The sequence below is a fragment of the Melitaea cinxia genome, chromosome 9, assembly GCF_905220565.1.
Source record: "Melitaea cinxia chromosome 9, ilMelCinx1.1, whole genome shotgun sequence".
In the NCBI taxonomy this organism is placed as follows: Eukaryota; Metazoa; Arthropoda; class Insecta; order Lepidoptera; family Nymphalidae; genus Melitaea; species Melitaea cinxia.
This window is the reverse complement of record NC_059402.1, coordinates 5,026,884-5,054,170: the sequence shown is the minus strand read 5'-3', so window position 1 is coordinate 5,054,170 and position 27,287 is coordinate 5,026,884. Positions and strand designations below refer to the sequence as shown.

The following is a 27,287-nucleotide window of genomic DNA, read 5'->3' as shown; positions in this document are numbered from 1 at the left end:
TAAATAAAGACATGTTTTTTTTATTTCACTTAATAGTTTGAATTATTATTATTATTATTATTTTGTTTGATTTATTTTATTTTACGATATTTGTTATTTTCTAAAATACTAAAATTTCCTAAATACTTTTATGTGCTTAATTAAAAACCAATTTAAAAAAAAAACAAGAACTAGAAGAAATATATATAATTCAACATACACTTGGTAGAGACCCTCTGTGTTAGTAAATGAAACGTTAATCCTTAGGCCATAATCTGTCTAATATGTCAAAATCAACGGTCTATCATTTCAACAAGATTTCAACTGCCAAAGCTGTCGTTGTCATGTTGACATTTCTATTTCTTATAAAATCAGTTTTTCATGGAGGACAGACGAAACCACAATCTTAAAAGTTTTATATCGTTAGAAAAATGGCGAACACAGGCTTACTGCCTTTTGTGCGTGGTGTTGATTTCACATGCAATGATTTTAGTGTAAGTTCAAGTGGATAGATAAAATCTTACTTCGATATGATATCATCACTAACCTCTTATGTTATGTGGCCTAAATGCTACTTTAATTACAGGGTGACAAATTTCCCGATGCAATTCGTTACATGACCGGCCTCCAATGGCTCAGACTTGATAAAACAAACTTGGAAGAGATTCCTGAGGAACTTGGAAAGCTTATGAAATTAGTAAATATAAATATTGTTTACCTTTATCAGTTCTGTCGTTATCTGAACACTACTTTATTGTTTAAAATTTTTCGTGTGCTTTGTAGGAGAATTTATCTTTAAAAAAGAATAAGTTGGAAAAGTTGTTTGGAGAATTGACAGAATTAAAATGTTTGCGTTCATTGAATGTAAGACATAATAAGGTAAAAAGCTCAGGAATACCAGCTGAATTGTTTCGTTTAGAAGAATTGACGACCTTGGACCTGTCTCACAACAGACTTAAAGAGGTACCTGAAGGGTTAGAAAAAGCCAAATCTCTTCTAGTTTTAAATCTTAGCAATAATAAGTAAGTATGTAATAATGGTAATAACTATGGAAACCTAAATCATAGTTTATAAATAAATATTGAACATTGTAGCATATTTCATAAATTCTCAATTATCATAAATATTTTTACTAATATGTAACATATTAACAATATAAGTAATTAGTATATACTAAATTGTTGTATATTTTGTTTTAGAATTGAAAGCATACCACCAACCTTATTTGTTCAGCTCACGGACCTATTGTTTCTAGATCTTTCTAATAATTTATTGGAGACTCTTCCTCCTCAAACTAGACGACTGGCGAATCTTCAGACTCTTATTCTTAATGATAACCCACTTGGACTGTTTCAGTTAAGGTAATAAATGATAAATGTAATTACATTGAAATTGACTCAAGTTTGTATCATTAGGGCTGTATTAGCTTATACATACTTAATTTTTCATTAAAAATATTAATATTATTAACAGATAAACTTAGGTAATGTTATTGTTGAAACAACAAAGTTGACCTTGTAGGTAGTTATTAAATTTATATGATTTTAATTTTTTTTTGTAAGAGTAAGTATGTTTACAAAAGCCCTTATTTTTTATAGAAAAATTACAAAGTTTTGCATTTTTTATTATCTATACAAATAAGTAAAATTATAGTGTCTTTGTCAAATTAAAATAACCACTTTTAACTAAATCCTAATGGAATGGATACATGGTACGTAAACCAAAATAACATTTTTTACAATTTTTGTCTGTCTGTCTGTTTGTTCTGACTAATCTCTGAAACGCCTGGACTGATTTTGACGGGACTTCCACTGGCAGGTAGCTAATATAATAAGGAGTAACTTAGGCTACTTTTATTTTAGAAATTTATTTATTTTGTAACTCTGCAAATGGAACAATATTTTTTTTTAATTTCATATGGATGAATTCACAGGCACAAGTAATTAAAAATAAAGTAAAATTAATTTTATTGTAGACAGTTGCCATCATTGCAAAACCTAGAAACTTTGCACATGCGTAACACGCAGAGAACTCTAGCAAACCTTCCTACGTCATTGGACACTCTTTGCAACTTATCTGACGTGGATTTATCAAAGAATGCACTTACAAAAGTACCCGACACACTCTACTCGTTACAAAGCTTAAAGAGGCTAAATTTAAGTGACAATGAGATTACAGAAATTTCTACAGGTATGTATGCTTATTGTAACTTGAACGCCTATGCCAATACTAGACCATTTCCTCTGCCCGTAAGGTGGCGGAAGAGATCACTTTTTAGCTTTGTTAATTTTTTTTTTTTTTTTGTAATGTAATAAGTTTTTGGTGTAAAGTGGATTATTATTCTTATTTTTGTTACATTTTAGTTACAATTTTTATCATATTATATTTACATATTATTGCAGTGATGATATATACATCATATTTTATAGTTATGTTGAAATAAGTAAATCTGAGTATTTCTATATCTTAAAGAAATATTTAATAGTATTATAAAGTAGATGAGGACAGGATCTGTAATCCGGTTTGAATAGTATTTTCCCAGTACAAAAGTTGTTTATTAGTTAAGGTTTAATGGGTAGAGAACATACCGTAACATACATTAACGTAAAAGTTGTGGCAAATGCGAATGAAACTAAGCTGGTTACTGTTAAATGTAATGTAAACTGATTCTACTAATGTTTGTCCAGTATGCAAACAAAAAAAATGTGTATAGAATTACTTTTGACACACTTTTCTCTTTGTGTTTCATTCAGCACTTGCTTTGTGTTAATCAAGGTTTCATATTACCTTTTGCTAAACAAACAAAAATGAATGTATGAAATATAAAAAGGATAGATTTTTTTTTTATATTCTGTGTTTGATTTTTGAAAGAAGAACGAATAATTAAATGATGTATATGTAAATTGCGATATTTACCACGGTTATTGTTGGTCATTTTGAGTTCCCGATATTTCGATACTCTTTCAATTGCGATGGTCACGGATGCCGAAATATCGGGAACTCAACACAACAATCAATAAACACAGTAAATATCCCGTTTTACATATTTAGAAACCATAGTGGTGTAAAAGTTAAAATAGTATAAAATAATATACAGTGTAAATAGTTTAATAAGTAAAATAATGTATGTAACGCTTATGCATCGCATTATGATCGTATAAATTATATAGATATTACAATAATAGTCGAGAAATACATAATGTTCACGCTCCAATAAAAACCTTTAAGAGCACAAGTTACGTGATACAAGGTTCCAGCTATTTAATATAAAGTTGATACCGACCTCTCAAAACTATTGTAGGCAATCGTAACGTATATACTTGAATTTAAATAAAAATAAAATTCAAATATTTTAACTGTCTATATAAATTAAGTGGTAAAGAAATGTATATTGAGGCAACTGTTTAGCTATTGTTTTTCTCTTGTTTATCTTTCACCCTTATCTTTTTAGCTTACTTTCACTATCCATAGTCAAATACTTTTAATTATTATAAGTAAAAACGCTGCTTTTTGTCAGTTGAGCTACGAGGTTTGTATGGAGTTATAAGTATTCGTTGTAAATGTTTATCGAGATTTTTATTAATTTTGTTGCAAAATGCATAAAGTTAGAAAATCTGATCTAGCATCGGGCTCTCAGAGTAAAAAAAGACAAAAGAAAAAATAAAAAACTTGGTATTAGTTTTAAAATTCAAGTGGAATGGGAAAATTGCGGACATAGTTATTTTTTATCAATAAATACGATTAAAACTGTCAATCAATTTTTCTTCAGAAATAGTTTTTAATTATGCAAATTTATTGCGCTTTTCTGTATAATTAAAACCGATTAAAATCTAAATAGAATATCTTGTTAACTCACTTGTTCGAAGTTGATAGAACTCTTTAATAAATAGTTTTAAAATCGAAAGCACATAAACACATGCGGTGTTATTTATTAAACAATTAGCTAGTCTCAATCTAAATAATTCTACGAAATAGTAGTTTAAGAATGCAATTAAAAAGTTATGTTTTGTAATAAAATTTGAATGATTTTTATAACTAGCTTTATGTAATAATATAATTGTCATAAAATAATAAGTTTCGTAATACAATTAAGTAAGTAGTATAACTGAATGTTTATTTTAGCAATGGATATCTGGCAAAAATTGGAAAGTTTGAATTTGTCTCGAAATAAATTGACGGTACTGCCCGCATCGTTGTGCAAACTGCAAAATTTGCGAAGACTTCACGTTGATGACAACAAGTTAGACTTCGAAGGGATACCGTCTGGTATAGGGAAACTTGGCAACTTGGAGGTATTCTCAGCAGCTAACAACGTTCTGGAAATGATACCGGAAGGACTTTGCAGGTGAGTGCACCGCGTAATATTGGTCAATAGTGTAAAAGTTTGAAATAGATGTCTCGTACCCCAAAAACCGAAATTTAATGTTTTAGTACAATAGTTTTTTGTCATTAGAAATATGCTCCATCGTACTAAATATTCTTCAATCGAAGATAATAATTTTGAATATCTTATTTTATGTATAGGAGGCATCGAAATGTCCCATTGTTTTAGATTAAAGTTTTTTCTTATATGTAAAGGTTAGCGAGTTTAATCTGCGTTGCTGCTCTATCATTACATTGTATAAAACAAAGTCTCTTCCCGCTGTCTGTATACTTAGATCTTTAAAATTACGCAACGGGTTTTGATGCGGTTTTCTTTAGTAAATAGAGTGATTCCAGAGGAAGGTTTATATGTATAATATATTAGAGGAAAAGCTTTTTTTTTATATCACTAGGTCGGCAAACAAGCGTACGGCTCACCTGATGGTAAGCGATTACCGTAGCTTATAGACGCCTGCAACACCAGAAGCATCGCAAGCGCGTTGCCGACCCAATCCCCAATCCCCCTCAGGAGCTCTGGTCACCTTACTCACCAACAGGAATACAATACTGCTTGAAAACAGTATTATTTAGCTGTGATCTTCTGTAAGGTCGAGGTACTTCCTCAGTCGGGCTGCTCCATATTTTGAGCAGGAAATTCCTGCTGTGCCCTACCTCAGTTATATCAGTATATCTAAAAATGACATATTTAAGTGTCCTTACTATGTTTTTTTCTTCATCACAGTGCGCGATGCACTTCAGTTGAAAGTAGTGCCCGGGGGTTAACTCGCGACCGTTATAATATTTTTTATTGATGCGTATCACTTTGATCTAAATTACATTTTATTATATTTTTTAGTTTACGGAAAAATTTGTATACTATTAATAATAATTAATAAATATGTATATTGATCGAATTAATTATTGGTAATAGTGACTAATAACCTTACGCGATAATTATGTGTAACCGGGTTACAACTAAAATAATGTGTAGAAACTTTATTTTTAATTGTCACAGTACCTACATGTGGTCGCCCTTGCTCTACTTTCTTCGAGTTTTTCCTTTTTGACCAAAACCATCTGTTCGAAAAATAGCATGCCTTATGTTTAGATTTTAGAAGTAATTTCTTATCTTTGATATAATGAAGTAATAAGAGTATACTTAATATTAATAACCAAAAATTTTAACTAAAACAAGAATCATCAAAATCGGTAAATCCAGTGAAAAGATATGTGGTAGGTATAATAGGAAGATAGTTTGATGAAAAAATAGTCAAGTAATACGCATTATTATATATTACTCGAAAAGTGCGTAACAGAGTACCATCTTTCGATCAAAAAAAAATCATCGTAATTTTTTTTTTATTTATTTATCAAATAAACAATACTGTACTTATTCATTATAAATAGCATTAAAAATCCACGCAGGTTTATGACAATGCTATAATATGCTATCGAAAGGCGGTGTGTGGCATGAGGTCTCATTTAAATTTAATTGAGATCTGACAAGTTATATTTGAGTAATCTTTGATAACGCGTACTTACTACACTATTTTTTTCGTCTAACTACGTTGTATTGATATCGATGTAAACGAAGTAGGTCGCTTTTTCTTTTGCGAGCAAACACAATTATTTTTCTATAATTTTGAGACATATTACATATATTACACAGGTGCGGGTCGTTAAAGAAACTCAATCTAAGTTGTAACAAGCTGATAACGTTACCGGACGCGATACACTTACTGAGCGACCTCGAAAGTCTACAACTGCACGGTAACCCAGACCTGGTGATGCCGCCGAAGCCTGTCGAAAGACCCAGAGGAGCGGGTCTTCAATACTACAACATTGATTTTTCACTTCAAACTCAGCTGCAACTAGCTGGTGCTGCTACACCGGAGCTTTCGGCGCCCAATCGTAAGTGTAACAATAAAAAAAAGTTTTTAATGAGTTTTTTACTACTAAATATATATATATATATATATATATATATAATTGGTCCAATAGTTTATTTATCTATGCTGCTCCACTACATATGTGATATTTTTACAATAATTTTTATGAGTATATAGAATTTGCAAATTCTGTTGCTCTAAACGTGTCTTTTTGAGTTGCCTCAGTAGACATCTTATGCCCAGTTCCTACATTCATTGAACGATTCGTTTTGCACCCTTGTTGAACTTCGAACATGCTGTGACCGAAATTAGACCGGAAAGAAACCGGACATTAAACGATTATGGCAGCAGTAGGCTATAGAGCAACGAGGCTCTTGCCCAGCAGTGACGTAGTTCATACTTCATAGTACAGTAAAGTACTGTAGACTATACATTTTTTTTTTATTATATATTTTGTGCCCAAGGATTGCTTGGAAGAAATTGCTGCCTTAGCGATAAGGCTTTCTATTGCAACCGATACAAATTCGTATGTTAAGGGTCATTCATTAATCACGCAAGGCTCGAAGCGGGGGGATCTTGAAATATCACGTATAATAATAATAATAAGATGATGCCGTGTGGTTCCCGGCAATGCCGTGTGGTTCCCGGCAGAGTAGAATAGGACCACCCCTTCCTACGCCTAGGGTGTCGTAGAAGGCGACTAAGGGCAACAAAAGCTGCATAACACCCGCGCAGCCTCCTTGGAGAGCGTGAGTGCCTCTCCAAGTGAGTATATTAGCACTCAAAAAAATACTATGATGGAGGATGATTTACAAAGGCGCATAGGGCCGCTGCCTGGGGGACGCCAGGGCGCGTCTGGAGCTGGCGCTGGACGTGGCAGCATGCGGGCCGCCAGCCAACCCCGCCGACCGGCACCACCACCTGACCGGTTGGGTTATCCACCATCCCCGCCAGTTGGCTTGGCGACGACAGAGTCCCAAGGGACTCAGCATTCGTTGCCCGCCGCTGGTGGAGTACGTCGCATGAGATGGACACCGAAAATGAACGAGAGTGTCATGCGTGCGTACTATAGGGCTGTAGGACGTGAAACCGGGCGGACTGGCTACCGGGCAGTAATGCACCGCGAGTTCCTACTGCTTGAGCCTACGCTAACTGTTACGGAACAGAACCTGGCAGATCGAGCTCGGTACATCCAACGAAAGGGCATATTTGACGCCGCCGAGCTCGAACGATTTCGACGTGAGGCTGCTCCTGAAGTCGAACCCGTGTCCACGGTGCGCAACGAAGTGTCAACGCAACAAGAAGGCGTTCGTAGCGAAGCGCCTGTGGAGGTGATCACTGAGGGAGCAGTCGCCCAAAAAGTAGAACAGATGAGAGGGATCTTGCAAGAGGCGATTTCCGAGACTCGAGGCGCTCCTCTGGAAATGAGACCGCGACTCTCTCGCCTCCCCCTCAATGCCGCGACGCGGAATGCCATTGAGGCAGCCAACAGACTGTTGCCGCCCTATTTGGAAGGCAGCCTCAGCTTGGAGGATACGGGTTCTATTCTCTTCGGCGCCGCTCTAGCGGTGCACCGCCTTGTCGGAGCCAAGACCCAGGAGTCTGGACGCGCTACTCATAAGAATAGCGACGTACCAGCCTGGAAGAGGAGAATAGAACGCCGTATCAACCTGGCCAGGGCCCTCATTGGTAGGCTGCTAGCTTTCAGGTCGGGCAACACAAGGCCAAGGATTGTGCGCTCTGTTAGAATGGCCTTCAACGGGCTAGGCATCAGCCTCGATCAGCCTGACATAGCCGATAAACTAACGGAGCGCATCGACGGCCTGAAGCAGAGAATCGCGGCATGGGGAAAGCGCATTCGCAGGTACTCTGAGAGAGTTGAGCGCTTTCGACAAAATCGCCTCTTCGTGAGTGATCAGAAAAGGTTCTATAGAAAGCTGGAGAACCCGATATCGAGCTCTGCTTCCCTAAAACCGAGTACGGTTGACCTCGTCGCCTTCTGGCGCAACATATGGTCAGGGGAGGTGGAGCACGAGGAGGGCCCTTGGATTGCGGCGGTTCAGGACGCATGTGCTAAAATCGAACCGATGAACCCAATCGCCATCTCTACGGAGGACGTCAGTGGTGCGGTCCGGCGGGCTCCGAACTGGAAAAGTCCGGGGGCCGACGGTCTGCATCACTACTGGCTGAAAGGGCTCTCGGTCTGCCATGCGACCTTGGCTCGACAATACCAAGAGGCAATAGATCGGAAGACACTCCCGAACCTTTTCACTACCGGGATCACTCACTTAGCTCCTAAGTCCACCAACACCGCAGATCCCACCAACTACCGCCCCATAACGTGTCTGACCTCCATCTACAAGACACTGACGTCCGTTCTGAGCTGTAAGATCTCACGACATATTGGTGAGTTTAATATCTTGTCTGCAGCTCAGAACGGATGTCGTGGAGGCGGTCGCGGTACAAAGGAGCTCCTTCTCATCGACTCTGTGGCGGGCCAGCTTGTCAGACGCAACCGTCGGAACTTTTCGGCCGCCTGGATCGACTACAAAAAGGCTTTCGACTCGATACCTCATTCATGGCTCCTGAGGGTCCTCGAGCTGTACAAGGTTGACCAGGCAGTTCGAGACTTCCTCGGAGTATGTATGGGGCAATGGAGCACGATCCTATCTCTCCAGGGCGAGCGACTGACGGGTGCGGATGACCCAATCAGGATACGGAGGGGTATTTTCCAGGGTGATTGCCTGAGTCCACTATGGTTCTGCTTGTCCTTGAACCCTCTAAGCACCCTGCTGGAGCGTTCGGGGACAGGCTTTCAGTTTCGGAGAGGAGGTACTAAAGTCTCCCACCTTCTCTACATGGACGACCTCAAATTGCTGGCACCTAACGCTGCACGCCTGCAGGAACTGCTGAAAATCACTACGGAGTTCAGCAGTTCCATCAGGATGCAGCTTGGAGTAGATAAGTGTGCGGTCGTGCATGTGGACAGGGGTCAGGTGACTCAATCGTCGCAGCTTAGTCTCGAATTAACATCATTCAAGACCCTTTCCGAAGCTGAATCTTACCGGTATCTGGGTATGTCACAATGCATAGGGGTGAAGGAAGTGGACATGAAACAGGCAGTTTGTGAAATCTTTTTTGGACGGCTGACAAAAGTTCTTCGGAGCTACTTGTCTGGAGCCAACAAGGTCCGAGCCTATAACGCTTGGGTCATGCCCACTCTCTTGTACACCTTTGGCATACTCAGATGGACTCAGACCGAACTTGACGCCCTGGACAGAAGAGTCCGCACAACTATGACGCACCATCGCATGCACCACCCTAAGTCGTCGGTCATGAGACTGTACATCTCGCGGAAGTGTGGTGGTCGAGGCATGTTAAGCGCTAAGACTATGCATAACCGCGAGGTGTGCAGCCTCAGGGCCTACTTTGAAACGAGACGGGACAGCGCTTTGCATGGTGACGTTTCAATGTGTGACAAAGGACTAACACCCCTAGCCTTGGCCAAAGAGAACTGGCAGAAACCGGTCGTACTGAGCACCTCTGACTGGGAGACCGTATGGATGGAGAAGGAACTGCATGGACGGTTCTACAAGGCGCTTCACGCACCACACGTGGACAGTAAGGCCTCCGTGCAGTGGCTGCGATTCGGCGACCTCTTTGGGGAAACCGAAGGTTTTGTCTGTGCAATACAAGATCAGGTGGTCAAGACGAACAACTACCGAAAGCACGTCCTGAAGGATGGCACTCCCGACTTCTGTCGAGCCTGTCGTCATCCCGGTGAGTCACTCAGGCATGTGCTTTCGGGTTGTTCCGTGCTTGCTAATACTGAGTACTTGCACAGACACAACCAAGTGGCCAAGATTCTCCACCAAGAGCTTGCTCTTATGTACGGTCTCCTGGAACAGAGGATGCCGTATTACCAATACTCACCGGTGCCAGTACTCGAACGCGACGGAGTCCGGCTCTACTGGGACCTGCCTATCGCCACAGACAGGACGATACTGGCGAACAAGCCTGATATCGTGGTGATGGACAGGGCACGGTCGAGGGTATTTTTAGTGGACATCACCGTCCCGCATGACGAGAACCTCGTGAAAGCCGAGACTGAGAAAAAACGTAAATATCTGGATCTGGCGCACGAGATTGTCGACATGTGGGGTGTGGGGTCTGCTGAAATAATCCCTATCGTAATATCTGCCAACGGTTTGATCCCGGTTAGCCTCGCTCACCATCTGAGGCAACTGGGGATCCGGGACGGTTCGCTCGCAGCCAGGATGCAGAAGGCGGTGTTACTTGACTCGGCTAGGATTGTCCGCCGGTTTCTCAGCCTACAGCCCTAACCCCCGGCCGTTTGATCTCCCTGCCGGGGCGTATTCCTCCACCCGCTTATATTTATATATGTAAGTATAAGTAAATTTACTATATTATTTATATAAGTAGTTATTATAATATATGTATCTATTATGTATTGGGCGGGCGGAGTGACATTCAGTATGATAATAATAATAATACTCTTTATTGTCCACCATTAAAAGAAACAACAAAAAAACATAAAATGAAAGATGTACAAAGGCGGTCTTATCGCTGAAAGAGCAATCTCTTCCAGACAACATTTGGGTATAGGACACGAAATAGAAACTGCAGTTAGAAAGTAAATAAACGATTGGTGTGCGAATTAGAATACTCGAACAAAGTACTAATAGACAATATATAATAATAATAAACATATATAATAATAATAACTTACATATATAAAATAAATATATATATATATATACATATATACATCATCATCACTTCAGCCTATCGCAGTCCACTGCTGGACATAGGCCTCCATATATATATATATATAATATATATATATATATATATATATATATATATATATATATATATATATATATATATATATACACATAATAAATATATATTATACCTATCATACAAAGACAACGTCATTCACGTCTATTTATTTATTTTCGCTGAACGCGCGATATCTAAAAAAAAAAAACTACCAACATGCATATTTTTCCAAAATAAAATCTGATTACATATTATGTTTAAATACAAGTATGTATTTAAATAAAGGCATGTATTTAAACATAATATTCTGAAAATTTAATTGTACTTGGAACAAAAATGTACACTTTTTTTTTGTGTATGAGGTGGGAGATAATCTTAAACCTCACCAAACATCACCAATGGAGTGTTGGGAGTAAAAAGTTGCTAAAAACATCACGTGAATAATGGACAATCTCATACTTTTATATGAAATTCTATATTTTCTTAATTATGTATTGGGGTGTAAAAGTTTAAATAAATACATATATCTAAATGTAAACATTTTTGAATATCACATCAAAAATTGACATATAAATGTGTTTGCGCGCAAACGAAGAAAAACCGACTTTAATTATATCGACAAGTAATACAACGTAGGTAGACGAAAAAATAGTCAAGTAAATACGCATTATCAAAGATTACTCCAAAAGATGTAATCAGATCTCGATGAAATTTAAATGTGACCACATGTTAAACATCGGCTTTCGATTAAATTAAAAATCATTAAAATCGGTATACCCAGTAAAAAGTTATGCGGATTTTTGAGTTTCCCTCGATTTTTCTGAGATCCCATAATCAGATCCTGGTTTCCTTATCATGGTACCAAACTAGTGATATCTCCTTTCCAACAAAAAAAGAATTATTAAAATCGGTTCATAAACGACGGAGTTCTCCTCGAACATACATAAAAAAATATATATACGATCAAATTGAGTAACCTCCTCCTTTTTTTGAAGTCGGTTAAAAATCTTATACTACTACTACTTTTTTTTCGTGGGGAAAATCCATCATGGATACCCTCCAGCGCGGGAGCGCCAGAGAGTTATGTCAGACTCCTGCTGATTAAAAAACCACCACGTGTCAGCAGTCGTCCGCCTGGGTGGGGCGAGATGGGGTCGCGCTAGCATTCGCCACCTCGCCCCGGCTCTACTACTTTACCTCAACCTTACTTGTGTTCTTCTGGCTATTAAGGTAGCCAGAAATCTAGGGGAAGGTCGGGGATAGGACTGGCAACGCACTGGCAATGCTCCTGGTGTTGCTGGCGTCCACAAGCGGTATCCGCTTACTATCCGGAGGTCCACAAGCTTGTTTGACACCTCTGTAATAAAAAAAGCTATCCTCTATAATATTGTTTCGTCGGTTCACTAGCGGGCGCGAAGTCGGACCCGATCGCGCGTAAGCTGCGACTGCGGCGCGGACGAGCGGAGCCCGAGCAGCGCGACTCGGCGCTCATCCTGCGCGGCATGCAGGAGCAGGCCAACACGCAGCACGCCGCGCGCGACCCCGGCACCGAGGCCGACACGCAGCTGCCGCACAGCGAGCTCAAGTAACCCTCTCTTTTGTTAGTGGCATATGCGCAAACCGCGCGATGCCAAAATTAAAAAAAAAAAAAAAAGTAACCCTGCTTACCTTACGAGCCACGTGCGCGTGTGTGACCGCGTGCGTATGTATTCGTGAGGGCGTGTGTGTGCCGATGTTTGCGTGACGACGTGTACGTGCGTACGTCTGTACTCTGTATGCTGACGCGTACATGTGTATGTCTTCATGCGAACTTGTCTATGTGTACATGCGGACGGGTGCGTGCGTACGGGCCCCATGTCCGCGGCACCGTGCGGCACGGTGCCGTAGATGCTGCACACTTCAACTTCAATAATATGTATACACATTTGACAGCTTAGCAACCTTAGTTTCTCGTAATAAGAGCCAACTTGCTTGTTGCTCGACTTGACTTGGCACTGCCTTGTCCCTTTATAATAGTCAAGCAATCCAGAACAGCCGTACAGTTAAATTCATTAATATGTATACACATTTGACAGACGTTGACGACATATTATTGAAGTTGACTGTACACCGTCCACGGCACCGTGCTGCGGCACGGCGTCGTGCCGTGGACATGGGACCAGGCCCTGAGTGTGCGTGGACGTGTATGTGGCGGAGACGAGCAAGTATAATCTATGAATAATGAATAAATATGTTATAATGGTCGTCTGTTCCTATGGTAAGCAACTTAATGTTTGTGTTACAGATTAATTATCTGTGATTAAACATATGTACTTTTCGAAATTTTAATGCAGATATCAATATATGAAGTTGAAATCATTTATAAATAGTGAAGGAAAATAGCCATTCAAAATGATAAATGCGTTATTAATTTTGTGCCAAATGTTTTTGTTTATAATTCCACATCAACTTATTGATACTACTATTGTCGTTGTACACAATGATGTTTATTGATTCTTGACACTACTACTATAATAACATTACAAGAGAATGGGGAGAAATTAAATTGTGTGTGTAATTTAATTCAACGTGTAGTTGAAACATTAAAAACGATTAACTGTTATCAGGCCGAAACGTTGGGATGAAAGTTTAGAAAAGCCACCATTGGATTATTCAGAATTCTTTGATGAGGACACAGGACAAACACCAGGGCTACAGATATGGGAAATTGAGAATTTCATACCTGCTCCCGTTGATGAGGTAACTTATTTATTAACACAGTATTTATTATATTATTGTTAACTTTATAATAAACTAGACTCGCAGTTACGTCTAGTTCTTGGTTGTGACATATAGGCTTTAATCCTATAAATTGTAGTTTGAAGTTTTGTAGGTTAGGTGATTATTCTATTAGTATATTAGTCAATAGCCGGGTTGTTAAATGTATCCAGAAAATAATCAGAGTATTAATTTTTGTTGATAACGTTTTTACATAAACAAACTTGTTACAATGGCAAGGTATTTCTAGTTTTATTATATTTGGTAAAAAGATTCTGTAATATCAGGTTGCACATGGAAAATTTTTCGAAGGCGACTGCTACATTATACTGAAGACTTCCATTGAGGACCAAGGACAACTGTCTTGGGATATACACTTCTGGATTGGCTCTAAGGCAACCGTAAGTATAAATAGTTTCTTAAATTTACAATGCCACTCAATGTTTCATAAATTGAAATAATATATTTTTCTGTTCCCAGAGTCATTAATGGTCCAAGAACTGTTTGACTTATTTTCTCTTATCATGTAAGGTGTAATACAGTTTTTCTGTATAAATAAGATTAAGGAGGATTAATTTAAATCATCAATGCTTTGTTACTATCCTCGGGATGTATGACTACTTTTTGATTTCAAACACTGAATAAGGCATCAGCCATACCAGGGATTCACAGAGCCTTGTCTTCATTAGTTCCAGTCTTACACTCTCCAGTGAGAATTACTAGTCTCTTACATTACCATAAATCACACGCAAAACAGCAATTAACTTCTGAAATATTTGGGAATGATCCATCAACTTAAAATTAATATGTATGAATCAAATCGCTGTACCTTCTTAAACTTGTACTTCTACCCAAAACCTTCTCATCTTTGTAGATGTCTAATAATTAAGTTTGTGTCCTCAGCTAGATAAGGGCGCGTGCGCAGCAATGCACGCGGTGAACCTGCGTAATCTATTGGGTGCCAAACGCACTCAACGTCATGAACAGGGTGATGAGACGCCTGAATTCCTGGCACTGTTCCCCACACCGCCTGTCTACATCAATGGTAGCAGGACGCCATCTGGCTTCTTCACCGTCGACGACCCGGTGAGTTGAGGATTATGGTTTTAAATTTGGCAATTTTTTTTACCTATAATTTGTCACGTGTAGGGTAGGTTTTATATATAACTTAAGTAGTAGCTACATAGCTTTTAGATTTCTTAATATTTTTTTGTTACCATTTTAACAAAGTTTTCTAACTGATTTCATTTGTTTTAAAACAAAAATATAATGTCTACATGCTTAAAAAGCATTAGTAACCACTTGAAATTCAAAGAGCAAGTTAAAGTCAGTTATTGCACTAACACTCGAACTCATTGGACATGTTTGTACTCCCTTGCATGCTTATTTGCAAATATGCATTCCCAGAGTTACTTGTAGTAAGTAATCTAGAGAAAATAGTTGTAATACCTAATTATATTATACAGCACTACGTGACGCGGCTTTACCGCGTCCACGGCGCGGGCAGCAGTATCCACCTGGAGCCGGTAGCGGTGCGCGCGCACTCGCTCGACCCGCGCTACGTGTTCGTGCTGGACGCGGGGCTCGCCATCTACATCTGGTGAGGGTCATCTCCACATTGTCTGCCACCTCTGTACCGCGTGCAGCGTCCACCTGGAGCCGGTGGCGGTGCGCGCGCACTCGCTCGACCCGCGCTACGTGTTCGTGCTGGACGCGGGGCTCGCCATCTACATCTGGTGAGGGTCATCTCCACATTGTCTGCCACCTCTGTACCGCGTGCAGCGTCCACCTGGAGCCGGTGGCGGTGCGCGCACTCGCTCGACCCCCGCTACGTGTTCGTGCTGGACGCGGGGCTCGCCATCTACATCTGGTGAGGGTCATCTCCACACTGTCTGCCACCTCTGTACCGCGTGCAGCGTCCACCTGGAGCCGGTGGCGGTGCGCGCACTCGCTCGACCCCCGCTACGTGTTCGTGCTGGACGCGGGGCTCGCCATCTACATCTGGTGAGGGTCATCTCCACATTGTCTGCCACCTCTGTACCGCGTGCAGCGTCCACCTGGAGCCGGCGGCGGTGCGCGCGCACTCGCCCGACCCGCGCTACGTGTTCGTGCTGGACGCGGGGCTCGCCATCTACATCTGGTGAGGGTCATCTCCACATTGTCTGCCACCTCTGTACCGCGTGCAGCGTCCACCTGGAGCCGGTGGCGGTGCGCGCACTCGCTCGACCCCCGCTACGTGTTCGTGCTGGACGCGGGGCTCGCCATCTACATCTGGTGAGGGTCATCTCCACATTGTCTGCCACCTCTGTACCGCGTGCAGCGTCCACCTGGAGCCGGCGGCGGTGCGCGCGCACTCGCCCGACCCGCGCTACGTGTTCGTGCTGGACGCGGGGCTCGCCATCTACATCTGGTGAGGGTCATCTCCACACTGTCTGCCACCTCTGTACCGCGTGCTCGTCCACCTGGAGCCGGTGGCGGTGCGCGCGCACTCGCTCGACCCGCGCTACGTGTTCGTGCTGGACGCGGGGCTCGCCATCTACATCTGGTGAGGGTCATCTCCACATTGTCTGCCACCTCTGTACCGCGTGCAGCGTCCACCTGGAGCCGGTGGCGGTGCGCGCACTCGCTCGACCCCCGCTACGTGTTCGTGCTGGACGCGGGGCTCGCCATCTACATCTGGTGAGGGTCATCTCCACATTGTCTGCCACCTCTGTACCGCGTGCAGCGTCCACCTGGAGCCGGCGGCGGTGCGCGCGCACTCGCCCGACCCGCGCTACGTGTTCGTGCTGGACGCGGGGCTCGCCATCTACATCTGGTGAGGGTCATCTCCACACTGTCTGCCACCTCTGTACCGCGTGCTCGTCCACCTGGAGCCGGTGGCGGTGCGCGCGCACTCGCTCGACCCGCGCTACGTGTTCGTGCTGGACGCGGGGCTCGCCATCTACATCTGGTGAGGGTCATCTCCACATTGTCTGCCACCTCTGTACCGCGTGCAGCGTCCACCTGGAGCCGGTGGCGGTGCGCGCACTCGCTCGACCCCCGCTACGTGTTCGTGCTGGACGCGGGGCTCGCCATCTACATCTGGTGAGGGTCATCTCCACATTGTCTGCCACCTCTGTACCGCGTGCAGCGTCCACCTGGAGCCGGCGGCGGTGCGCGCGCACTCGCCCGACCCGCGCTACGTGTTCGTGCTGGACGCGGGGCTCGCCATCTACATCTGGTGAGGGTCATCTCCACATTGTCTGCCACCTCTGTACCGCGTGCAGCGTCCACCTGGAGCCGGTGGCGGTGCGCGCACTCGCTCGACCCCCGCTACGTGTTCGTGCTGGACGCGGGGCTCGCCATCTACATCTGGTGAGGGTCATCTCCACATTGTCTGCCACCTCTGTACCGCGTGCAGCGTCCACCTGGAGCCGGCGGCGGTGCGCGCGCACTCGCCCGACCCGCGCTACGTGTTCGTGCTGGACGCGGGGCTCGCCATCTACATCTGGTGAGGGTCATCTCCACACTGTCTGCCACCTCTGTACCGCGTGCTCGTCCACCTGGAGCCGGTGGCGGTGCGCGCGCACTCGCTCGACCCGCGCTACGTGTTCGTGCTGGACGTGTGTGTGTGTAGTGCGTTATGTATACTAACCTAATTAATATTTTCATTTTCAGGAATGGTAAGAAAGCAAAAAACACGCTTAAGTCGAAAGCGCGGCTTTTCGCAGAAAAAATAAATAAGGAAGAAAGAAAAAATAAGGCTGAGCTAATAACGGAGCCGCCAGGAAAAGAATCAAAAGCATTTTTGCAGATATTAGGATATGAAGATGAAAATCCTTTTATTGCCGAGGTATGTTTTTGCTTATAACACAAACTAAAATAAAAATAGGCTGAACCTACTGACTAACTGACTGACAAACGAAATAGTATAAAAATGTGTTTCATCATTTCAGAAGATTTCATTTGTACCATACAATTTTAAAAACTTATAATGAGTCATAATTAAAATGGCACTGTTTCTCTGGCCCTATTTGTCCCAACGCTTTATTGAGGTAGGACACAGAAATGTATTGCTCAGAATTCGGACCTGCCTGACTGAGGAAGTACCTGATAAAAAACATTGTTCGCAAGTAGTGTCATTTGAATGCAAGGCAGTTAAAATTCCTGGGGAGAGTTGGAGATGGGGTCAGCGACGCCCTTGCAACGCTCTTAGTAATGCTGGCGTCGATAAGATATCCGCTTAGCTTCATGCAGATCGTATGCTTGTTTGTCACTTTTGTAAAAATAAAAGTAAAATAGGTGTTTTTATACGTACGTCCGTCCGCAGGAGCACGTTGCTGAAGATTTCGTGTGGGCGCCGCCTCGCTTATACCGCGTGGAGCTGGGCATGGGTTACCTGGAACTGCCGCAGACGACCGGCGTGTTGGAGCGCAGTGTGCTCGCCACGCGCAACGTCTACATCCTCGATGCGCACCAGGACCTTTTCGTCTGGTCTGTTCTCTCTACTGCCAACTCATACTAATTTAGATAAATTCTGTTTGAAGTTTTTCATTGTATATTTCATACCGTGTATGGATACCATTAAATTTCAAAGTGTTATGTTCCTGTTTGATTTTTTTTTAATAGGTACTGAACTTTTGATTTTATCTAACAAATGGTGTTGTGTCGCAGGTTTGGTAAGAAATCGTCGCGACTAGTACGAGCGGCCGCTGTGAAACTGGCTCAAGAGTTGTTCGGCATGGCGCCGCGCGAGCCGCACGCACTCGTCACACGGCTGCAGGAGGGCACCGAGACGCAGGTCAGTGCTCTACTGAGCGAGCAGCGCCACTAGATGTGTAAGTGTATACAGTATACAATATACAGGGGGATACAACAAGTGAGCTGGTCGGCATGGCGCCGCGCGAGCCGCACGAATTAGGCGATATTATTCTATTTTTACCAGTTATGTTTATTCATAACTATAATACCTCTGCTACAGTCAGTCAGTCTCTCATACCTCTTAAAAATAACCGTGCCTGAAAATATATAAACTATGAGAAAATTCGATGTTATTTCAATATTTTACTTGGAAGTTGCATGTAACTTTTTCATAGGAACAGGTCATGAAAAGTAATAACAATTTAATTCCTATAATCCAGTATAGTATTTTTTTGTATTATGTAGGTGTTTAAGACGTACTTCCTGGGCTGGGAGGAAGTAATCGCGGTGGACTTCACGCGCACTGCGGAGTCCGTGGCGCGTACGGGCGCAGACCTGGCCTCCTGGGCCAAGCAGCAGGAGACCAAGTGAGTCACTCGCTTCTACATGTTTTTTACAAAAATGTGCGGACCCGACAGACGTCCTCTTGCCTCCCAACCTGTCAAACGCGTGATGCTTAAATAATCGTAATGTTTTCTGAATTTTTATAATTTCCTGAGCATATTTCTTAATTTTGTGAATCGGTTTTATTGTTATCGAGTTTTACGCTAAGTTACACACTATGGTATGGTATGGTTAACACGGGCTGGTTTCCGCAACTCGACGACTTTGCGCCTATTTTGCGTGTGTGGGAGTGATTCGGTTCACTCTTGCCACCCAAGCTCTTCCAGAAACTTCAGAAGCTTTTTTGGCTTCTTGAAGTTCTCCGGAAGTGTCTTCAGGGTGCCAAGATGTTGTGCCCGGTAAGCTGCTACACCTGGACAGTAAAGAAGTACATGCGTAGCCGTTTCTTCTGTTCCCATACAAGCTCTGCACAGGGGACTGTCGGTAATGCCCATATTAAAAAGGTGTTTGTTATACGGACCGTGTCCAGTCAGTGCCGCAGTTATTAGTCTCAGTTGGCGTCTGTCCAGATTTATTAGAATTCTTGCCAATTTGCCATCAATTTCTGGCAGCGCCAACTTGGCTTGCCTACAGTCCTCAATTTCGGACCATAGTGTGACCAAGTTACACACTAAGCGAAGTCTATATTTTTGTTGCCCAGAAGAACCAGGTCTAGGTCTTCTTAACTGTCTAAATACAAAAAGTCACTGCAAATAATATTGTACTTCTAGTATGAAAGAGTAACTAGCTTCCATCCATCCTCAGAAAGTTGAACCTTTGTATATATTTATACAAATAGATATAGAATTTTTATTTAACAATTTTTAGCTAAGAACATTCTATTCAATAATAATATTATTTTTAAAAAACAGGACAGACTTGTCAGCTCTATTTACTCCACGACAACCGGCCATGTCGGCACAAGAAGCCAAGACCTTGGCAGACGAGTGGAACGAGGATCTCGAAGCTATGGAGGCATTCGTTTTAGAAGGAAGACACTTTGTTCGTCTGCCCGATCAAGAGTTGGGTATCTTCTACAGCTGTGACTGTTACGTGTTCCTGTGCAGATACGTGGTGCCGGTTGAGGTTTGTGGACATTTAGATACCACTATTATGCAAACGAACTAAATTATAAGACCTAAATAATAAAATATAACTTATTTTTCATCTTTATGTTCAAAGTAAAACTGTCAGTCCACCTCGACACTCACCGAAGACCTTTCATCTTTATGTTAAAACATTTTAAAAATAGTCTTTGAAAGTACAATAGAACTAGCCTTGTTCGTGTACGTAGTTTATTGGTCACACCACTCAATCATATAGTCCATCTGTATAGTATGATAGAAATAATATGAATATAACATCAGAAGATGACGCATTATCTATAATAATTTTAAGTATGTGTCTAAACTAAACTAAGAATAAAAGTTCGCATTATTTTACGACTTTACGTAACCAAACTGAATGCTAGTTCGCACTATGCTATTAAAGTGCTGGAATTACTATATTTAGAACTAATTCCTACTTCAGTTGAATAATTTCAAGCGAATGACATTTTGTAAATTTGTGCTATATCTCTCTTGCACTCAGTCGTTTATATTCATAATATCTATTTTTTTTAAGTGTATGTGTGTATTTTTATGTTTGTATATGTAGTTACACGCCTGCAAGTATGTCTATTAAAGTGTATGTATAGTATGTATGTATGTGTTTACATATATTATTTTAAAGTACATCTCTATGCCGCTTTATGCTTATTCATGGCCTTTTTCTAAAGGTTGTCTAGAAGAAATCGCTCTTTAGCGATAAGACATTCTTTTTTCTTGCATATTTTATGTTACATGTATTGTTTCTGGTTGTACAATAAAGTATATTTGTATTGTATTGTATTGCATCATTGCTATGGTGTCTAGTCTAAGAAACTCGTAGATCTTATAATCGGTGCGGATCGACAGGCGGAGGACGCCAGCTCGAACTGCTCGGCAGACGGAGAGGCGGAGGGCGAGGGCGAGGGTGCGGCGTGGGTGGTGTACTTCTGGCAGGGCCGGCGCGCGCCCAACATGGGCTGGCTGACCTTCACGTTCGGGCTGGAGCGCAAGTTCAAGCAGCTGTGCCGGCGGCTGGACGTCGTCCGAACTCACCAGCAGCAGGAGAGCCTCAAGTTCATGGCGCACTTTCGACGCCGCTTCGTTATTAGGGATGGGAAACGGAACCACAAACCGGTAAGTCGTTGACAGACCTATGGCTTTGAATGGTTCAAAAGTCTATACCGCGAGAAGTTGAGAGTACTTTAAGCTCTTAAGTTTTTAACCGACTTCCAAAAAAGGAGGAGGTTCTCAATTCGACTTTTTTTTATGTATGTTACATCAGAACTTTTGACCGTGTGGACCGATTTCGACATTTTTTTTTTAATCGAAAGGTGGTGTGTGTCAATTGGTCCCATTTAAATTTATTTGAGATCTAAAAACTACTTTTCGAGTTATATCTAATACTGCGTTTTTAATTGACGCTTTTTTTTGTCGACCTACGTTGTATTATACCGCATAACTTTCTACTGGATGTACCGATTTTGATAAATCTTTTTTTGTTGGAAAGGGGATATCCCTAGTTTAGTACCATGATAAGGAAACCAGGATCTGATGATGGGATCCCAGAGAAATCGAGGGAAACTCTCGAAAATCCGCAATAACTTTCTACTGGATGTACCGATTTGGATAATTCTTTTTTTGTTGGAAAAGGGATATCCCTAGTTTGGTACCATGATAAGGAAACCAGGATCTGATGATGGAATCCCAGAGAAATCGAGGGAAACTCTCGAAAATCCGCAATAACTTTTTACCGATTTTGATATTTTTTTATTTAATCGAAAGCTGATGTTTATCATGTGGTCACATATAAATTTTATTGAAATCTGATAACTACTTTTTGAGTAATCTTTGATAACGCGTAGTTACTTGACTATTTTTTCGTCGATCTACGTTGTATTACTCGTCGATGTAATTGAAGTCGGTTTTTTTTTCGTTTGCGAGCAAACACAATTATATTGAATAATGTTGTTTTGACAATTTTTGTGTAAAAATCTTCTATGAAATTACTAAATAAAAATATAATTAAGTTGATAGTCTGGCTAGTGAAAGTAGAAACTGAAAAAACGCGCCAAAGTTAAAAAATATATATCAGCTGGCAACCCCAAACTGTTGAGTAGTATATTGTGGCCTATCAGTGATATAGTTCGCGTCATGTAAAAAGAACGCTGGCCTTAAAGCTGCGCAGAAGCGATTTATCGGTCTATTTGGTGGTATGGGGTAGGGGACGGGAGTGTTTATCACGTGTCGCATGCTTGCCGCTGTGCTATGGTTGGACAGTTCGACGTCAACTCAAAATACTATCGCGCACAAAAGTTTTAAATTACGAAATAGTTTTACATAGAGAAGTTCCGCATTTATCACTCACTATCACATTAGCATATGGACACTTGTAAAACTCCATTTACTATTTATTTCACTAAAATACAAATATCAATTTATCATTTTAAACACATAAAAACTATTAAAATACAAATATCGAGAGTACAGATAATTAATATTTTTGAATACGACATTTCAATAACTAAAAAATTTGTTATTGCTTTTGTTTACAAAAAAATGTAATTTTGTAAAGTGATAATTATTATACTTATTTAGTCCGAATTATTCGCACTGGTATTTCTATTATTTTTAATGTATCTACCAATAACCATTATAGGAAGCCGTGGGTGAAAGCCTAATAAAAAAATAAAACAGTAGTACTTTTGTGCGCGAGTATACCCATGCGCAAACGCACCCCCTCCATTTTCCTTCAGCGTTCTTTTTACATGACGCGAACTATACCATACTCCAATTCTTCCAAATCCTTAAGGGAATAGCCGAAATTCGTAAAGTTTTATTAAAAATGTTAATAAAATTACTAAGTTATTTGTAATATTAGGAATCAATATTTAGGGACAACAGGGTAACAGGGTAATTTCTCTTACGTTACCGCCCGGAATAGTTATTTTGGTACTTAAACATATTGACTACAACGGTTCAGGTAAATTACACTAACTACAGAAAGAAAAAAATTATTATTTTTTTTTTCGCTGTCTGTCGTAGATGTACGATGAAAATAAATACCGGACATTCACCAACATGTCAGAAACATTAATTTTTGTAACTCGTCTAAAAAGTCACTTATGTTATCACGATGTCTCTTGTGGATTTGGAACTTGTGGACCAGTCTCTTCGTCAGTGTCCACGTCTCGGGTCCGTATGTTAACACAGGCAGGACGCATTGCTCGAAGACTTTTGTCTTCAAGCATTGCGGAATTTTCGAAGTGACGAGTCGGCGAAGCCTGCCAAACGCCGCCCAGCCCAACCGAATCCTCCTGTCGGCCTCCTTCTCGAAGTTGTTGCGGCCTAGTTGGATGGTATGGGCTAGGTAAATATAATCCTGAACAACTTCGAGAAGGGTACCATCGACCGATACCGGTCTCAACAACTGGTGGTGGTGGTGGTGGTGGTGGTCAATCAACTATTCTTTGTAAAGAATAGTTGATTGACCCATATAAGACAGTTATAAAAATGGCTGTTTGAATATATTATTTTTTCATCTTGTGTAGGTTTCCACTTATACTCAATATCCAATACTACTCAAATCCCAATATAGGCAATCCAAATAATAAAGGCAAATACCCAATGGTGGAACACTTAAATGTGGTCATGTAAAAAGTTTGCAAAAATCGAGTTTCAATTATATTTAGCCACACTTTCATTAAAAGTATTTCTTCCTTATAAACTAGTGTACAACTGTACAATGAGAGTATTTCAAACATGTTTGCATGAGAGATAACAACATTTCCATGACAGATTTAGTTAATGTACAGTTTGTAGGTTGTAGACCAAATCAACGATTTTATAAATCATGTGTGTAACCAACGCGTGAGAGAAATGAAAAGGAAAAAATTATAAAAAAAAAAATCGCAGTCAAACTACGTCACTTTGTGTGATGTAATTTTGTTTCAATCTTTAGACCTATAAAATGAATAAATAAAAATAAAATAGACTTAAAAATGAACATGGATTGTCCGTTTATTTAAAGCCATCAAAACTATGGAGTTTAGAGGGGAGGAGCAAAATCTTTATATATCAGAAACTGTCCGTCAAAAATGCATTAAATTAGGATGGCGCCACATTAGCATCAGCGTAAATCTTGTGCTCTACGTTCTCTATAATTGCTCATTCCATATTAAACTTTTGGTGATATTAGCGCCATTTCGGTTGAATTTTGAACTATAACTGCTACATACCCTTTGTCAACACTAGCGTGATTGTGGAAGGTTTTTGAATTGTTATTTATAGCTGGACACTTTTTTAACTTTTCTTACATATAACATTATACCCTTTTACACTCCATAATCAAATCGAATTAATAATGTCATACAGGAGGGTCGTCCGCCGGTGGAGCTGTTCGAGTTACGCAGTAATGGTTCCGCTCTGTGTACGCGCTTAGTGCAAGTAAAAGCCGATGCCGCAAACCTCAACAGTGCATTCTGGTAATTATAAATAATATTTCGTTCATTTATAAAATTATTATTTTCTTTGACTTTCTTACGAAAATGTCAGGTTCTATTTCGATTGTTATTTTGCTTACTTTAAAAAAGGAGGAGGTTCTCGATTCGACTGTTTTTTTTTTTTTGTGTTACCTCGTAATTTTTTTTATGGGTTTTTACCGGTTGTGATGATTCTTTTTTTGATCGGAAGCTAGTGATTGTCATGTGATCCCAATTAAATTTAATCGGTTTCTCATGAGTACTTTTTAAAATTATTCCTAATTATGCGTATTTAATTGTTTATTTATTCGACTACCTAGGTAGGTTGTAACTACTTGTTGATATTAATTAAAATCGTTTTTTTTTTTTGTTTACGAGCAAACAGTTATTTTTTGACTTTTTATTAAATATCCGGATAATTTCGAGTTTTATACATAAGATTCATAATTTTACAAACATTAATCCTCCTTACAACAAATGATGAATTAAATCATGTAACCCTTATCAGCTACATCCTAAACGTGCCACTAGAGGGCTCTAAGGAGGAGTCCTCGGCCATCGTGTACGCGTGGATCGGCAGCAAGAGCGACGCCGACTCAGCGCGCCTCATCGAACTCATCGCTGAAGAGAAATTCAACAACCCTTGGGTCAGCCTGCAGGTTGGTACCTTTACCACATCACCTCACCTCATCACCTTACCACATGACCTCACCACCTCACCACATGATCCACATATTCGATCCACTGGGAAATTTCTGCCCTGGACTTGTAAGCAATGTGTGAATAATGTATATTATAAACTAATTATACAGATCTTGAAACCCACACACACACACACACACACACACACACATACACATGCTCGTCAATACTTACGGAAAACTTACATTTCAATTTTTACACAAAAACAAAAAATTGATAGTTTTTGTTTTTAGGTATTAACCGAAGGCAGTGAACCAGACAATTTCTTCTGGGTGGCGCTGGGAGGACGGAAGCCATACGACAAAGACGCCGACTACCTTAACTATACAAGACTTTTCCGATGCTCAAACGAAAAGGGGTACTTCACTGTTTCTGAGAAATGTACAGACTTCTGCCAGGTATGTCTTGTTCTGTAAATTTTCTTACTTTTAAACTTTACTAACTTCATATTATTTAATGATATTGCAATTGTTTATATTAACGTTTTGCCCATTCATATTTGTTTTGAAATGCACTCTATTTTACCACATAACTTATTATCACAGGACGACTTAGCAGATGACGATATAATGATTTTGGACAACGGCGAACAAGTGTTCCTATGGCTCGGTGCACGATGTTCTGAGGTGGAAATTAAACTTGCATACAAATCTGCACAGGTATGATCTTCTTTAGAAGCTATATAATTTACAATACACCCCTTTTTTAAGTATACTCATTTAAGTACAAACATACCAATAATATACCTATTAGTATTTTTGCTACAAATATGGTAATCTAATCTACTCTACTTTCTCTACTATAATATTACTTGCTGACTCAACAGGCAGAACTTCTCTAAAACAATGAAAATAGCTTAATTAAAGAAGGATTACCTTAAACGTTATTATTAGCTAACTTAAATATTTTGCTTATAAAGATTTATTAAAAGGATTATTAAGAAAGATTTATTAAAAGGTATACATCCAACACATGAAGGCAATGCAACCAGACAGGACAAGGAAACTGTTCCTCACATTGAAGGATAAGGAGTCTCGACGGTTCACTAAGTGTTTCCACGGCTGGGGAGAGCACAAGAGACCTCCGGAATAAAATTATCTTTAATAATGTATCCATAGATATCCTGTTGTGACTAATTGAGGAGAGTTATTATTGGCATTGAGTTGCTCATTTTCATATTATACTGTTCAAATATTGTGAGCTCTCATATTATTTGACTATGACTCATCAGTGTACATATAATACATATAGCTGGTGAGACTTAAATTAAAGATTTAATAATTGCTATTTTTTTTTCAATACAATATATTTTCATATTATTGGTTATTGTATGTTTAATTACAAAACACAATAAATAGTTTATTTCTTATATTTTTAACAATATATTTGACATTGGCGTTTTCCACACGTATGTTATTTTGACATAGAATTCCTTATTGATGCTGACAATTGTGATAAACGTTAGTAATGAGCGTGCTAAGTTTGCACTTTAGATGTGGGGACATAATCAACCACACCAGTACATACTGTTTTCTCAATTTATGTAAAATGGATACTGTAACCCACAAAATGTTTAGTAAATAATTTAATACTATATTCTTAAATATGTAATTTGTACCCCTACTAATGCTGTTTGCAGTTCAAAACATTAAATACCTAGATAAATAAAACAGAACAGATAGTATTTATATCAGTCATAACATTTGTGTATCAACGTATGCATATGTTACAAATATAACAAAAAATTTATGAATTTGCATATGTCACTTTTTGTAATAATATTGTATAATATCTTGTGAAAACATTGTAACAACCAAAGTGAACTGTGTATAGATAAAACATCAAATTTTTCCTTAAAATGTTTTACCAGTATTGTTGTCTATAAATCATGTTATCCGAGTTTAGATTTTTTTAAGTTTTTAGGTTTCCAGAATACAGTTTTC

General features: G+C 40.2%; 1 protein-coding gene across 1 annotated transcript; it reads left to right on the top strand.

Moving 5' to 3' along the window:
- The first annotated feature begins 357 nt into the window (after positions 1 to 357).
- On the top strand, positions 358 to 26,629 carry LOC123656290 (protein flightless-1). Its single transcript, XM_045591998.1, is given in 23 exon segments — positions 358 to 473; positions 566 to 676; positions 763 to 1,001; positions 1,179 to 1,340; positions 1,955 to 2,169; positions 4,102 to 4,324; positions 6,011 to 6,252; positions 12,444 to 12,621; positions 13,643 to 13,775; positions 14,081 to 14,194; positions 14,697 to 14,879; positions 15,260 to 15,393; positions 17,451 to 17,625; positions 18,067 to 18,266; positions 18,447 to 18,573; positions 18,939 to 19,060; positions 19,949 to 20,162; positions 20,996 to 21,298; positions 24,536 to 24,645; positions 25,151 to 25,301; positions 25,578 to 25,742; positions 25,890 to 26,003; positions 26,302 to 26,629. Coding segments are annotated over 23 exon segments (3,813 nt in total). The 5' UTR covers positions 358 to 410; the 3' UTR covers positions 26,437 to 26,629.
- The last annotated feature ends 658 nt before the right edge of the window (positions 26,630 to 27,287 follow it).